A 17,910-nucleotide genomic window follows, 5' to 3' on the forward strand; every position below is an offset into this window, starting at 1 on the left:
ACATGTGATCCACGAGCAGAGAGACAGACAGGTAGCCGGAGATGTTGTGTACCTTGTTGGGATTTGAACCTGCGACTCCGATGGGATTGAGGAGGTCCTCGAGGCCGTGAGGGACCGGCCAAAGACTCAGAGCCACTTTACCCGAAACCAGAATGTCTGTGTAGTCAAACAGGTTCACGTTGCCCCAGGCCAGAGGACAGTGCTCCTGAGGGACAGACAGGTGGATTCAGTCACACTTGCTTTGGTTCCTTCATGTGTTTATGAGTCCTTGTCTCCATCCCATCTCACCTCCTTGGCTCCTTTCCTTCCCTTCACAGAGCAGATCGACAGGCAGAGTCTGGCTGAGCGAGGTAGATCAGCCAGGTAGATGTCATAGGCCAGCCACTCATTCCACCTGGAGACAGACAGACAGGTAGGACCGCAGACAGGGGGTGAGACACAGAGCTAAGAGAGACAGGTGGTCAGCAAGACAGTTGGAGAAAGTGTATATATTCAGTGTGTATAATCAGTGTGTATAATCAGTGTATATAATCAGTGTGTATAATCAGTGTGTATAATCAATGTGTATAATCAGTGTGTATAATCAGTGTGTATAATCAGTGTATATAATCAGTGTGTATATGTTCAGTGTGTATAATCAGTGTGTACAATCAGTGTGTATAATCAGTGTGTATAATCAATGTGTATAATCAGTGTGTATAATCAGTGTGTATAATTACCGTGTATAATCAGTGTGTATAATCAGTGTGTATAATCAGTGTGTGTAATCAGTGTGTATAATCAGTGTGTATAATCAGTGTGTATAATCAATGTGTATAATCAGTGTGTATAATCAATGTGTACAATCAGTGTGTACAATCAATGTGTATAATCAGTGTATATAATCAATGTGTATAATCAGTGTATATAATCAGTGTGTATGATCAGTGTGTATAATTACCGTGTATAATCAGTGTGTATAATCAGTGTGTATAATCAGTGTGTGTAATCAGTGTGTATAATCAGTGTGTATAATCAGTGTGTATGATCAGTGTATATAATCAGTGTGTATAATCAGTGTGTATAATCAGTGTGTATAATCAATGTGTATAATCAGTGTGTATAATCAATGTGTACAATCAGTGTGTACAATCAATGTGTATAATCAGTGTATATAATCAATGTGTATAATCAGTGTGTATCATCAGTGTGTATCATCAGTGTGTATCATCAGTGTGTATAATCAGTGTGTATAATCAGTGTGTATAATCAGTGTATATAATCAATGTGTATCATCAGTGTGTATAATGAGTGTGTATAATCTGTGTATATAATCAGTGTGTATAATCAGTGTGTATAATCAGTGTGTATAATCAGTGTGTATCATCAGTGTGTATCATCAGTGTGTATCATCAGTGTGTATAATCAGTGTGTATAATCAGTGTGTATAATCAGTCTGTATAATCAGTGTGTATCATCAGTGTGTATCATCAGTGTGTATCATCAGTGTGTATAATCAGTGTGTATCATCAGTGTGTATAATCAGTGTGTATAATCAGTGTGTATATATTCAGTGTGTACTTGTGTACTTGGTACAGTGAGGATACAGAGTGTTTGTTACCTGGGGTTAGAACAGGGGACTCTCTGGGTGTTGACGTTGTCACAGAGCGGCTCTCCACCGTGATAGATTCCTGTCCTCACATAGATCTAAACACACAGAGACACACACATAGTACATGTTTCAAGCTTTACACCACAAAGAGACATAAAGACACACAGAACCACCACAAAGAGACACAACGAGACATAAAGACACACAGAACCATCACAAAGAGACACAACGAGACATAAAGACACAGAACCACCACAAAGAGACACAATGAGACATAAAGACACACAGAACCACCACAAAGAGACACAACGAGACATAAAGACACACAGTGTAGGAGCAGTCGGTCGATTAAGGCGCATTCTCTCGTAGTGTCACTTCAAAACTTTCTTTTATTCTAGAACAGCATCAAAAGCATACATGGAAGTCATCTTAAACAGAAAAACCCGCTTTGTCTCATAATGCGGTCTTCTAATGCGATTTCGGAAGGCGTAATGCGTCATGCGTAATGCGTAATGCGGTTGAAAAATAGTTAACCCTTCCTCTTTCTAGTCGAAAAAACACACCTGCACGTCCTCAGGTGAGGTCTACATAAAGAGTTAACGCCCCCTGACGTTATCATTGCATCATAATCATTTCGGCAGTAACATCTTAACAGGTTTAACAGTAAATCATAATTAGCATGGTTTGATGTACAAGCGGTAGAATGATTATAATTTACTAACAAGGATAGAATCTATAGGCAAAACACAAATCAGAGTAATGGCTTCTACACACAGAACCACCACAAAGAGACACATAACCACCACAAAGAGACACAAAGAGACACATAACCACCACAAAGAGACACAAAGACACACAGAACCACCACAAAGAGACACAAAGAGACACATAACCACCACAAAGAGACACAAAGAGACACATAACCACCACAAAGAGACACAAAGACACACATAACCACCACAAAGAGACACAAAGACACACATAACCACCACAAAGAGACACAAAGACACACAGAACCACCACAAAGAGACACAAAGACACACAGAACCACCACAAAGAGACACAAAGAGACACATAACCACCACAAAGAGACACAAAGAGACACATAACCACCACAAAGAGACACAAAGACACACAGAACCACCACAAAGAGACACAAAGACACACAGAACCACCACAAAGAGACACAAAGAGACACATAACCACCACAAAGAGACACAAAACCACCACAAAGAGACAGAAAGACACACATAACCACAACAAAGAGACATACAGACACACAGAACCACCACAAAGAGACATAAAGACACACAGAACCACCACAAAGAGACACAAAGACACACAGAACCACCACAAAGAGACACAAAGAGACACATAACCACCACAAAGAGACACAAAGAGACACACAACCACCACAGAGACACAAAGACACACATAACCACCACAAAGAGACATAAAGACACACAGAACCACCACAAAGAGACACAAAGAGACACAGAACCACCACAAAGAGACACAAAACCACCACAAAGAGACACAAAGACACACATAACCACAACAAAGAGACATAAAGACACACAGAACCACCACAAAGAGACATAAAGAGACACATAACCACCACAAAGAGACACAAAACCACCACAAAGAGACACAAAACCACCACAAAGAGACACAAAGACACACATAACCACAACAAAGAGACATAAAGACACACAGAACCACCACAAAGAGACACAAAGATACACAAAACCACCACAAAGAGACACAAAGACACACAAAACCACCACAAAGAGACACAAAGACACACAGAACCACCACAAAGAGACACATAACCACCACAAAGAGACACAAAGACACACAGAACCACCACAAAGAGACACAAAGACACACAGAACCACCACAAAGAGATACACAGAACCACCACAAAGACACACAGAACCACTACAAAGAGACACAGAGATACACAGAACCACCACAAAGAGACATGAAGACAAACAGAACCACTACAAAGAGACACACACAAACCCCAAAGAGAAACAAAACAAGAATGAGATGTAAAACAACCGGAAATAGATGAAAACCTCAACAAACAAATTCTAAACAACCAGAAATAGATACAAAACCACCTAAAAGAGACAGAAAAACACCACAAAGAGATCAGAAAACCGAGAACACGAGACATGAGGACACAGGGACACGAGAACAGACTGAGGATGATGTCGTGACGAACCTTGTCGATGTCTCGGATGTTGACGTTAACGTAAGTGGCGCAGAGCAGTCGGACCCTCAGTAGAGTGTTGAAGGCCCACAGAGAGCGAGGAGGAGAACCATCGCCTCCTCCTGGACAGGGAGACGGCTGAGGAGTTCGACGACTGAAACACAAACAACAACCATCTTCCACCTGGCTACACTTCACCTGTACAGGCTCCTGATTGGCTGTGATACGTGTGTCAGAGATGCTGATGGACTGCTGTACCTGTATGAGGGTGTGACAAAGCCAGAGCCAGGTAGCTGAGAGTAAAGGCTGTCTTTGGAGACCAGCATCAGGTGTGGAAGACGACCCACGATGATACAGGACCGGATATACTGCAGAGAGACAGGTGGAGGGACAGCCAGGTCGTACTCGAGAGCTCATCCATGAAGGTTTGTGTTTTCAGAGTGAAGTTGTTACCTTGTACTGACTGAGAGGATACTTCTCCAACAGGTACTCATCACAGCCACACACCTGAGGAGACAGGCAGACAGGTGAGTCAGGCAGACTGGTGTAGCTTCAAGATGTACTGCCCCCGGTACTCCTGGACACAGACAGACAGGTGAGTCAGACAGACATACAGACAGACAGGTGTCCCTCCATGATGTACTATCTCTGGTACTCCTGGACACAGGTGTGTCATGTAGACAGGTGTATCTTGAGGATGTACTGTCTACCTTTAGAAACTATTAATATCAGATATTCTCTTGGACCAAAGACTGCGGCAAAGAAAAACAAACAAACAAATAACAACGACAAGGAGACATAGAACCACCACAAAGAGAAAACAACAACCACAAACAGACACAAAACAACCACAAAGAGACACTAAACAACCACGAAGAGACACAAAACAACCACAAGGAGACACAAAACCACCACAAAGAGAAAACAACAACCACAAAGAGACACTAAACAACCACAAAGAGACACTAAACAACCACAAAGAGACATAAAACAACCAAAAAGAGAAACAAAACAACAACAAAGAGACAGAAAACAACCACTAAGAGAAATAAAAAAACAACAAAGAGAAACAAAACAACCAAATAGAGACATAAAACAACCATTAAGAGAAACAAAACAACCACAAAGAGACGTAAAACAACCAACAAAGAGAAAACAACAACCATGAAGAGACACAAATCCATCAGTCAATCAAATTAATTCATAAAGCACATTTAAAAACAACCCATGTTTACCAAAGTGGTATACAGCTACTGCAGGTAGCTCAAAGCACAAATAAAAGAAAGTCTGAAATAAACAACAATGCACAGAGCTCACAAATGGGCCAAATAAACAACACATATGCGCAAGTAAAAAATCAGGAAGAGTCAAATGCTAAAGAGTAAAAGTATGTTTTGAGCCTGGACTTAAAAGAGTCAATGGAGGCGGCGATCTGATAGAAAGGGGGAAGCTGGTCCACAGTCCTGCAATAGTCTCCTCTGAGCCCCAAGTCAGCCGCCCTGAGAGACCTGGAGGAAGATGATGTAGTAAAGAGGTCTGCGATAAAGTAAGGGTCCAGTCCAGTTCGTGCTTTATACACAAACCAGAGAACCTTAAAGTTTCTGAACCGTACTGGTAGCCAGTGGAGAGGCACCAGAACATGGGTAATGTGGACCCTCTTCTGGAACAAAACAACCACAAAGAGACATAAAATAACCAACAAAGAGACATAAAACAACTGTGACGGCCCCTGTCTCTAATCATTGCAAGTATGCTTTTGTCCCTCTGTCCCTAGAGAGCAGATTACCTGATGCGGAGCACCTGGTCCAGGAACAGGGAGGCATAAAACCCTGCTCTAGCGTTGCTCGGGGCGGTTTACTCTCCGGCGTACGTGTTCCCAGCCAGTTTCTGCCGATTATTTTGGTTTTGGTTTCCTTTGGTTTCGCTGACAACAACCACACTTCATCCCACACGCATCCACGTTGACACTACTGATGTTATTGATGGACACACTTCATAACTTTAACTATTTCTTTATTTAGTTAAATAAACATTTTACGTTACCATCATTTGTCGTGTCTGCCGTATTTGTCATGGCCTAGGAGCCGGGTTATGACACAACCACAAAGAGACATAAAACAACCAACAAAGAGACATAAAACATCATACAAAGAGACATAAAACAACCACAAAGAGACATAAAATAACCAACAAAGAGACATAAAACATCATACAAAGAGACATAAAACAACCACAAAGAGACATAAAATAACCAACAAAGAGACATAAAACAACCACAAAGAGACATAAAATAACCAACAAAGAGACATAAAACATCATACAAAGAGACATAAAACATCATACAAAGAGACATAAAACAACCACAAAGAGACATAAAATAACCAACAAAGAGACATAAAACATCATACAAAGAGACATAAAACAACCACAAAGAGACATAAAATAACCAACAAAGAGACATAAAACATCCTACAAAGAAACAAAACAACCACAAAGACACATAAAACATCCTACAAAGAGACATAAAACAACCACAAAGACACATAAAACAACCAACAAAGAGACATAAAACATCCTACAAAGAGACAAAACAACCACAAAGACATAAAACATCCTACAAAGAGACATAAAACAACCACAAAGAGACATAAAATAACCAACAAAGAGACATAAAACATCCTACAAAGAGACAAAACAACCACAAAGACACATAAAACATCCTACAAAGAGACACAAAACAACCACAAAGAGAAACAAAACAACAAAGAGACATAAAACATCAAAAAAGAGACATAAAACAACCACTAAGAGAACAAAAACAGCAACAAAGAGACAAAACAACCACTAAGAGAAACAAAACAACGTCGGCACAGACAGGTGAGTCAGACAGATAGACAGTCAGAAAGACAGGTCGTCAGTCAGACAGGTGATTCAGGCACAGATATATCTACAGGATGTACTGCCCCTGGTACTCCTGACCACAGACAGACAGACAGGTAGTCCGACAGACAGACAGACAGACAGACAGGGGTACCTTCAGGATGTACTGCCCCTGGTACTCCTGGACACAGAGGCGGAGCTGTTGAGGTGACAGGTGCATCGATCGGCTTTTCTTCCTGATGGACTCTGCTATCAGCTGCTTAGGTAAACTATCGTGAGTCACCTGTACACAAACACACAAAGTTACACAAATGAGTTTTAATTGGTAGGAGACGGAGAAGAAGAGGCTTTGATCGTAACCAAGGTTACGGACATGTGAGGAAGCAGGAACAGTGGAGATAGACAGACAGGTAGTCAGACAGAGAGACAGACAGGTGATTCAGACAGACAGGAAGCAGGAATAGTGGAGCCATCAATGTCGTGGTGGGATTTGTGTAGTGATTCGGGGCCGATGATGAGGATTTCAGATTTGTCGCTGTTGAGTTTGAGGAAGTTGGTGATGGTGGAGTGGGAGGGGGGGGGGGTTTGGTAGAAATGGAGACCATGGTGGCATATGATGTCACCAAAGAGCAGCATGAAGAGAAGAGGACAGAGTACTGAACGGCTGGGTCAGACCTGAACTTATTGACACTAATGATGTTGGAGGAACCGGAGTGGATGATGTCAGAGTAGTAGGTGGAGCGAGCAGTGCTGCTGTAAGTATTCCTTGTAAACCAGGGTGTGATCTGTGAGGCCGGTTTGGTTGAAGAGTCGCTCTAGTCTGCGGAGTTCAGGGGTGAACTAGAGAGCAGTGTGAAAGAGACAGTTCTAGAGGATAGTATGTTATTGTAGAGGTAGACCGGGTCTGACTGTGTTATTGTAGAGGTAGACCAGGTCTGACTGTGTTATTGTAGAGGTAGACCATGTCTGAGTGTGTGATTGTAGAGGTAGACCAGGTCTGAGTGTGTTATTGCAGAGGTGGATGTGGACCAGGTCTGACTGTGTTATTGTAGAGATAGACCAGGTCTGAGTGTGTGATTGTAGAGGTAGACCAGGTGTGAGTGTGTTATTGTAGAGGTAGACCGGGTCTGACTGTGTTATTGTAGAGGTAGACCAGGTCTGACTGTGTTATTGTAGAGGTAGACCAGGTCTGAGTGTGTTATTGTAGAGGTAGACCAGGTCTGAGTGTGTTATTGTAGAGGTAGACCAGGTCTGACTGTGTTATTGTAGAGGTAGACCAGGTCTGACTGTGTTATTGTAGAGGTAGACCAGGTCTGAGTGTGTTATTGTAGAGGTAGACCAGGTCTGACTGTGTTATTGTAGAGGTAGACCAGGTCTGACTGTGTTATTGTAGAGGTAGACCAGGTCTGACTGTGTTATTGTAGAGGTAGACCAGGTCTGAGTGTGTTATTGTAGAGGTAGACCAGGTGTGAGTGTGTTATTGTAGAGGTAGACCACGTGTGAGTGTGTTATTGTAGAGGTAGACTGTGTCTGACTGTGTTATTGTAGAGGTAGACCGGGTCTGAGTGTGTTATTGTAGAGGTAGACCGGGTCTGAGTGTGTTATTGTAGAGGTAGACCGGGTCTGAGTGTGTTATTGGAGAGGTGGACCAGGTTTGAGTGTGTTATTGGAGAGGTGGACCAGGTCTGCTTGTGTTATTGTAGAGGTATGTGGGGGAGGGGCTAAAGGAGGGGGTGACCAGGTCCAGGATGTGACCTCGGTTGTGGTTGAGGGGAAGTTGATGTGTTGAGTGAAGTTGAAGCGTCAAAGCTTGGTTGGCTAGAAAGAAAGAGAGAGTGACTCAAATCAACAGACATCCAGCTTTACCTTCAGAGTGTATTTCTGTTTGGAGTTGGACGGAGACACGATGACCCAGATGGTTACAATCAACGTCCCTGTAGACAGACGGGTAGAGAGAGAGACACATTATCTTACTTTAGTTGGATCTTTTCTATCCTGACACATTCACAGAATTCACAACCTGTAGTTGTCTCTTTCTGATTGGCCAGATTCGTGGATCTGGCCTCTCTGCTCTGAACCCCTTGATGGGGGGGGGGGGGGGGGGGGGGCTGTCAGCAGTTTGCGTTTGAGGATACATCATGGAGTTCACAAAAAGTTCCACCTTCGAAAACTTGGACCAGTCAGAGGCCTTGGTTACTAAACCCTCAAGTCCTCCACCAGTCAGAGGCCTTGGTTACTAAACCCTCAAGTCCTCCACTAGTCAGAGGCCTTGGTTACTAAACCCTCAAGTCCTCCACCAGTCAGAGGCCTTGGTTACTAAACCCTCAAGTCCTCCACTAGTCAGAGGCCTTGGTTACTAAACCCTCAAGTCCTCCACCAGTCAGAGACCTGAGTTACTAAACCCTCAAGTCCTCCACCAGTCAGAGGCCTTGGTTACTAAACCCTCAAGTCCTCCACCAGTCAGAGGCCTTAGTTACTAAACCCTCAAGTCCTCCACCAGTGAGACACCTTAGTTACTAAACCCTCAAGTCCTCCACCAGTCAGGTCTTGGTTACTAAACCCAACCACAAAGACACATAAAACAACTACAAAGAGAAACAAAACCACAAAGAGACATAAAACAACCACAAAGACACATAAAACAACCATTAAGAGAAGCAAAACAACCACAAAGAAACAAAACAACCACAAAGAGCAACAAAACAACCAACAAAGAGACATAAAACAACCACAAAGAGCAACAAAACAATCACAAAGAGACATAAAACAACCAACAAAGAGACATAAAACAACCACAAAGAGACATAAAATAATCACAAAGAGACATAAAACAACCAACAAAGAGATAAAACAACCAACAAAGAGACATAAAACAACCACAAAGAGAAACAAAACAACCAACAAAGAGACATAAAACAACCACAAAGAGAAACAAAACAACCAACAAAGAGACATAAAACAACCACAAAGAGACATAAAACAACCACAAAGAGACATAAAACAACCAACAAAGAGACATAAAACAACCACAAAGAGACATAAAACAACCACAAAGAGAAACAAAACAACCAACAAAGAGACATAAAACAACCACAAAGAGACATAAAACAACCACAAAGAGAAACAAAACAACCACAAAGAGACATAAAACAACCACAAAGAGACATAAAACAACCACAAAGAGACATAAAACAACCACAAAGAGAAACAAAACAACCAACAAAGAGACATAAAACAACCAACAAAGAGACATAAATCTAATCCAGGCTGAGGTAAGAAAAGGCCTCATTCAAAAGTAGGGAGTTCCTGATCTGGTTTTCCTGCTGAGTCTGTTCATCTTGTGTATTTGTGTGTTCTCGTAGGTGGGGGTTTAGTTTAATTTAATTTGAGTACCTTTGTCCAGCTTGCTGTAGATGTGCTGTGGGAGTTGTGGGCTGGACTCCAGGTTGGGGGGGTAGACGTAGAGCGCCTGGCTGTGGGCCCCCCCCCCCCTCCCTTTCCTCCATGGCCTCTCTGCACACGCTCAGTATGGAGCGACGGAAGTCCTGGACCTCCGGGTCCTTCATCATCTCGAACTCACAGACCGGCATCCCGATGGCGAACCCTGAAGACGGGGAGGGTTTTAGTCTGAGGGTGGAGGGTGGAACTCTGGGAGATGGAGTTCGGTAGGCGATGAGGTCGTTTTTCGTTACCTATCTCCCGGTTCAGGATCTTCTCCTCCCGGTTGCCCAGCGGCTCGATGACCTTCAGGATCGGGTGAAACAGTCGGAGGTCGCATAGCCGCCTCGTCTCGTCGTAGAACTCCTCCCTCTCCGCCTCCTGGTTCACGCCCACAAATATGTAGCTTGACTCCTCCTGGCCAATCAGAGAGCAGAGATATTTTACCTTTGTTACTGCCGGTAAATAATAGTAGACGGGGGTCAAAGATGTACCTGCAGCAGGTGGTAGAGCGGGTACTTCCTGGCCTCAGTGAAGAGCTGCTGCTTGATGCTGATGAGAGGAGTTTCTCTGAGACACTCCAGACTCACCATCATCCCTGAGACACGATCATTATTATCATTATCATCATCATTATTATTATTATTATCATCATTATCATCATTATTATCACTAACATCATTGTCATCATTATTATTATCATTATCATCATTATTATCATTATTATCATCATTATCATCATTATCATCATTATTATCAATATTATCATTATCATTATCATCATTATTATCATTATTATCATCATTATCATCATTATCATCATTATTATCAATATTATCATTGTCATCATCATCATTATTATCATTATCATCATTATCATTCTTATCATTATTATCATTATTATTATTATCATTATTATCATTATCATCATTATTATTATCATCACCATTATTATTATCATTATCATCATCATTATTATTGTCATTATCATTATTATCATTATTATCATTATTGTCATTATTAATATTATTATCATTATTATCATTATCATCATTATGAACATTATTATCATTATTATCATCATTATCATCATTATTATCAATATTATCATTATCATCATCATTATTATTGTCATTATCATCATTATTATCATTATCATCATCATTATGATTATCATCATTATCATCATTATTATGATTATCATTATCATCATGATTATCATTATCATCATTATCATCATTATTATGATTATCATCATTATCATCATTATTATGATTATCATTATCATCATTATTATCATTATCATCATTATCATCATTATTATCATAATTATCATTATCATTATTATCATTATCATTATTATCATCATTATTATCATTATCATCATCATTATGATTGTCATTATCATCATCATTATGATTATTATTGTCATCATCATTATTATTATCATTATCATCATTATTATCATTATCATCATCATTATGGTTGTCATTATCATCATCATTATGATTATTATTATCATCATCATTATTATTATTATCATTATCATCATAATTATCATTATCATCATCATTATGATTATCATCATTATCATCATGATTATCATTATCATTATCATCATTATCATCATTATTATTATCATCATCATTATGATTATCATTATCATCATTATTATCATTATCATCATCATTATGATTATCATCATTATCATCATTATCATCATTATTATGATTATCATTATCATCATGATTATCATTATCATCATTGTCATCATTATTGTCATTATCATCATCATTATCATCATTATTATCATTATTATCATTACTATTATTACTATTATTATTATTCAAACAAATCCCGTAGAGAAGAAGATAACCAACCGTTGGGCAGGCAGCAGTCCACCAGGATGCGGGGGGGCATCAGATGGAGCCCCCACAACTCCCCCGAAGACGGCCTGGGCACCATGGCAACCACCAATCACAAGCAGCCTCACCTCAGCGCTGGGGTACCTGGACACACAGACAGACCCGGTTCATCTTTGACCCTGTTTAAACCCAGTACCGTCCTACCTGGCCCTGATGGACCCAGTACCATCCTACCTAACCCTGTTGGACCCAGTACCGTCCTAACTAACCCTGTTGGACCCAGTACCATCCTACCTGGCCCTGATGGACCCAGTACCGTCCAACCTAACCCTTTTGGACCCAGTACCATCCTACCTGGCCCTGATGGACCCAGTACCATCCTACCTAACCCTGTTGGACCCAGTACCATCCTACCTAACCCTGTTGGACCCAGTACCGTCCTAACTAACCCTGTTGGACCCAGTACCATCCTACCTGGCCCTGATGGACCCAGTACCGTCCAACCTAACCCTTTTGGACCCAGTACCATCCTACCTAACCCTGTTGGACCCAGTACCATCCTACCTAACCCTGTTGGACCCAGTACCGTCCAACCTAACCCTTTTGGACCCAGTACCATCCTACCTTGCCCTGATGGACCCAGTACTGTCCAGTAAATAATCTTTACTAAAGAAATATTAAAATTAGTCCTTTATGTTTATTTCAAGACGTCTTTCTTACACTTCTGATTGTTTCATTTGAAAACAAGTTCTGTTTGTTGCATCATTTCATGTTTACTTATTTATTTTTGTCCATATTTAGTCCAGTTCTCGAATATCTATTCACGTCTTCATGTTGTCTTTGTCTCTTTGTGTGTTTTTTTCAATGAAGCCATCAAACAAAGAGCAGAAAGTAGGACACACACACACACACACACTGACGGACAAAAGCAGCAGTGGCGCGTATCTGTGTGTGTGTGTATGTATCTGTGTCTGTGTGTGTGTGTGTCTGTGTGTGTGAGCGTGTGTGTGTGTGTGTGTGTGTGTGTGTGTGTGTGTGTGTGAGCATGTGTGTGTGTGTGTTTCCTGTCAGGAAGCTGATTTCCTTCAGTTCTTTTCCTGTTGACCTCCTGATTTAAAGGAACCGTCCGTTAAAACTTTCTCTTTGTTTTATTCACCGAAAAGTGATTTCAGGTCGAATTTATTCATCATTAATAAATTCAAATAAATACAATAATTAGGATTAATATATGGTATTAGTAGTAATATTTTATGGTAAATATTAGTATTGTTCTATGGTATTAATATTATATGGTAGTAGTAGTATTATTATATGGTAGTAGTAGTAGTATTATATGGTAGTAGGAGTAGTATTATATGGTAGTAGGAGTAGTATTATATGGTAGTAGTAGTATTATTATATGGTAGTAGGAGTAGTATTATATGGTAGTAGGAGTAGTATTATATGGTAGTAGGAGTAGTATTATATGGTACTATTAGTAGTATTATATGGTAGTAGGAGTGGTATTATATGGTAGTAGTAGTATTATTATATGGTAGTAGGAGTAGTATTATATGGTAGTAGTAGTAGTATTATATCGTAGTAGGAGTAGTATTATATGGTAGTAGGAGTAGTATTATATGGTAGTAGTAGTATTATTATATGGTAGTAGGAGTAGTATTATATGGTAGTAGGAGTAGTATTATATGGTAGTAGTAGTATTATTATATGGTAGTAGGAGTAGTATTATATGGTAGTAGGAGTAGTATTATATGGTAGTAGGAGTAGTATTATATGGTACTATTAGTAGTATTATATGGTAGTAGGAGTGGTATTATATGGTAGTATTAGTAGTATTATATGGTAGTAGTAGTAGTATTATATGGTAGTAGTAGTATTATTATATGGTAGTAGGAGTAGTATTATATGGTAGTAGTAGTAGTATTATATGGTAGTAGTAGGAGTAGTATTATATGGAAATAGTAGTAGTATTATATGTAGTAGTAGTATTATTACATGGTAGTAGTAGTAGTAGTATTATACGGTAGTAGTAGTAGTATTATGTGGTAGTAGTAGTATTATTAAATGGTAGTAGTAGGAGTAGTATTATATGGTAGTAGTAGTAGTAGTATTATATGTAGTAGTAGTATTATTACATGGTAGTAGTAGTAGTAGTATTCTACGGTAGTAGTAGTAGTATTATGTGGTAGTAGTATTATTATTAGATGGTAGTAGTATTATTATATGGTAGTAGTAGTATTATATGGTAGTAGTAGTATTATTAAATGGTAGTAGTAGTATTATTATGTGGTAGTAGTAGTAGTATTATATGGTCGTAGGAGTAGTATTATATGGTAGTAGTAGTATTATTATGTGGTAGTAGGAGTAGTATTATATGGTAGTAGTAGTAGTATTATATGGTAGTAGGAGTAGTATTATATGGTAGTAGGAGTAGTATTATATGGTAGTAGTAGTATTATTATATGGTAGTAGGAGTAGTATTATATGGTAGTAGTAGTATTATTATATGGTAGTAGTAGGAGTAGTATTATGTGGAAATAGTAGTAGTATTATATGTAGTAGTAGTATTATTACATGGTAGTAGTAGTAGTAGTATTATGTGGTAGTAGTAGTATTATTAAATGGTAGTAGTAGGAGTAGTATTATATGGTAGTAGTAGTAGTATTATATGTAGTAGTAGTATTATTACATGGTAGTAGTAGTAGTAGTATTATATGGTAGTAGTAGTAGTATTATGTGGTAGTAGTATTATTATTAGATGGTAGTAGTATTATTATATGGTAGTAGTAGTATTATATGGTAGTAGTAGTATTATTAAATGGTAGTAGTAGTATTATTATGTGGTAGTAGTAGTAGTATTATATGGTCGTAGGAGTAGTATTATATGGTAGTATTAGTAGTATTATATGGTAGGAGTAGTATTATATGGTAGTAGTAGTAGTATTATATGGTAGTAGTAGTATTATTAAATGGTAGTAGGAGTAGTATTATATGGTAGTAGTAGTAGTATTATATGGTAGTAGTAGTAGTATTATATGGTAGTAGTAGTATTATTATATGGTAGTAGTAGTAGTAATATATGGTAGTAGTAGTAGAATTATGTGATAGTAGTAGTATTATTATATGGTAGTGGTAGTATTATTATATGTTAGTAGTAGTATTATTATATGGTAGTAGTAGTATTATATGGTAGTAGGAGTAGTATTATATGGTCGTATTAGTAGTATTATATGGTAGTAGTAGTATTATTATGTGGTAGTAGTAGTAGTATTATATGGTAGTAGGAGTAGTATTATATGGTAGTGTTAGTAGTATTATATGGTAGTAGGAGTAGTATTATATGGTAGTAGTAGTAGTATTATATGGTAGTAGTAGTATTATTATATGGTAGTAGTAGTAGTAATATATGGTAGTAGTAGTAGAATTATGTGGTAGTAGTAGTATTATTATATGGTAGTGGTAGTATTATTATATGTTAGTAGTAGTATTATTATATGGTAGTAGTAGTATTATATGGTAGTAGGAGTAGTATTATATGGTCGTATTAGTAGTATTATATGGTAGTAGTAGTAGTAGTATTATGTGGTAGTAGGAGTAGTATTATATGGTAGTATTAGTAGTATTATATGGTAGTAGTAGTATTATATGGTAGGAGTAGTATTATATGGTAGTATTAGTAGTATTATATGGTAGTAGTAGTAGTATTATATGGTAGTAGTAGTATTATATGGTAGTAGGAGTAGTATTATATGGTCGTATTAGTAGTATTATATGGTAGTAGTAGTAGTATTATATGGTAGTAGTAGTAGTAGTATTATATGGTAGTAGTAGTAGTAGTATTATGTGGTAGTAGGAGTAGTATTATATGGTAGTATTAATAGTATTATATGGTAGTAGGAGTGGTATTATATGGTAGTAGTAGTAGTATTATATGGTAGTAGTAGTAGTAGTATTATATGGTAGTAGTAGTAGTAGTATTATGTGGTAGTAGGAGTGGTATTATATGGTAGTAGGAGTAGTATTATATGGTAGTAGTAGTATTATTATATGGTAGTAGTAGTAGTATTATATGGTAGTAGTAGTATTATATGGTAGTAGGAGTAGTATTATATGGTCGTATTAGTAGTATTATATGGTAGTAGTAGTAGTATTATGTGGTAGTAGGAGTAGTATTATATGGTAGTATTAGTAGTATTATATGGTAGTAGGAGTGGTATTATATGGTAGTATTAGTAGTATTATATGGTAGTAGTATTATTATATGGTAGTAGTAGTAGTAATATATGGTAGTAGTAGTAGAATTATGTGGTAGTAGTAGTATTATTATATGGTAGTGGTAGTATTATTATATGTTAGTAGTAGTATTATTATATGGTAGTAGTAGTATTATATGGTCGTATTAGTAGTATTATATGGTAGTAGTAGTAGTAGTATTATATGGTAGTAGTAGTAGTAGTATTATGTGGTAGTAGTAGTAGTAGTATTATATGGTAGTAGTAGTAGTAGTATTATATGGTAGTAGTAGTAGTATTATATGTAGTAGTAGTATTATTACATGGTAGTAGTAGTAGTAGTATTATATGGTAGTAGTAGTAGTATTATGTGGTAGTAGTATTATTATTAGATGGTAGTAGTATTATTATATGGTAGTAGTAGTATTATATGGTAGTAGTAGTATTATTAAATGGTAGTAGTAGTATTATTATGTGGTAGTAGTAGTAGTATTATATGGTCATAGGAGTAGTATTATATGGTAGTATTAGTAGTATTATATGGTCGGAGTAGTATTATATGGTAGTAGTAGTAGTATTATATGGTAGTAGTAGTATTATTAAATGGTAGTAGGAGTAGTATTATATGGTAGTAGTAGTAGTATTATATGGTAGTAGTAGTAGTATTATATGGTAGTAGTAGTAGTATTATATGGTAGTAGTAGTATTATTATATGGTAGTAGTAGTAGTAATATATGGTAGTAGTAGTAGAATTATGTGATAGTAGTAGTATTATTATATGGTAGTGGTAGTATTATTATATGTTAGTAGTAGTATTATTATATGGTAGTAGTAGTATTATATGGTAGTAGGAGTAGTATTATATGGTCGTATTAGTAGTATTATATGGTAGTAGTAGTATTATTATGTGGTAGTAGTAGTAGTATTATATGGTAGTAGGAGTAGTATTATATGGTAGTGTTAGTAGTATTATATGGTAGTAGGAGTAGTATTATATGGTAGTAGTAGTAGTATTATATGGTAGTAGTAGTATTATTATATGGTAGTAGTAGTAGTAATATATGGTAGTAGTAGTAGAATTATGTGGTAGTAGTAGTATTAGTATATGGTAGTGGTAGTATTATTATATGTTAGTAGTAGTATTATTATATGGTAGTAGTAGTATTATATGGTAGTAGGAGTAGTATTATATGGTCGTATTAGTAGTATTATATGGTAGTAGTAGTAGTAGTATTATGTGGTAGTAGGAGTAGTATTATATGGTAGTATTAGTAGTATTATATGGTAGTAGTAGTATTATATGGTAGGAGTAGTATTATATGGTAGTATTAGTAGTATTATATGGTAGTAGTAGTAGTATTATATGGTAGTAGTAGTATTATATGGTAGTAGGAGTAGTATTATATGGTCGTATTAGTAGTATTATATGGTAGTAGTAGTAGTATTATATGGTAGTAGTAGTAGTAGTATTATATGGTAGTAGTAGTAGTAGTATTATGTGGTAGTAGGAGTAGTATTATATGGTAGTATTAATAGTATTATATGGTAGTAGGAGTGGTATTATATGGTAGTAGTAGTAGTATTATATGGTAGTAGTAGTAGTAGTATTATATGGTAGTAGTAGTAGTAGTATTATGTGGTAGTAGGAGTGGTATTATATGGTAGTAGGAGTAGTATTATATGGT

General features: G+C 37.5%; 1 protein-coding gene across 1 annotated transcript in view; it reads right to left on the minus strand.

The window, feature by feature from the left end:
* The window catches only part of LOC306796631 (phosphatidylinositol 4,5-bisphosphate 3-kinase catalytic subunit alpha isoform), a gene marked incomplete at its 5' end in the record, with an annotated part of 30,116 nt that extends 18,024 nt beyond the window's left edge, over window positions 1-12,092 (minus strand). The window contains 13 exon segments of the mRNA XM_079295672.1: window positions 53-205; window positions 289-394; window positions 1,601-1,686; window positions 3,822-3,963; window positions 4,068-4,177; window positions 4,263-4,316; window positions 6,844-6,972; window positions 8,556-8,623; window positions 10,083-10,179; window positions 10,181-10,293; window positions 10,382-10,544; window positions 10,622-10,725; window positions 12,008-12,092. Of these exon segments, the coding sequence (XP_079151798.1) occupies window positions 53-205; window positions 289-394; window positions 1,601-1,686; window positions 3,822-3,963; window positions 4,068-4,177; window positions 4,263-4,316; window positions 6,844-6,972; window positions 8,556-8,623; window positions 10,083-10,179; window positions 10,181-10,293; window positions 10,382-10,544; window positions 10,622-10,725; window positions 12,008-12,092 (1,410 nt within the window).
* Between the last annotated feature and the right edge of the window lie 5,818 nt (window positions 12,093-17,910).

The sequence above is a fragment of the Melanostigma gelatinosum genome (genome assembly GCF_949748355.1).
Source record: "Melanostigma gelatinosum genome assembly, chromosome: 23".
Lineage (NCBI taxonomy): Eukaryota > Metazoa > Chordata > Actinopteri > Perciformes > Zoarcidae > Melanostigma > Melanostigma gelatinosum.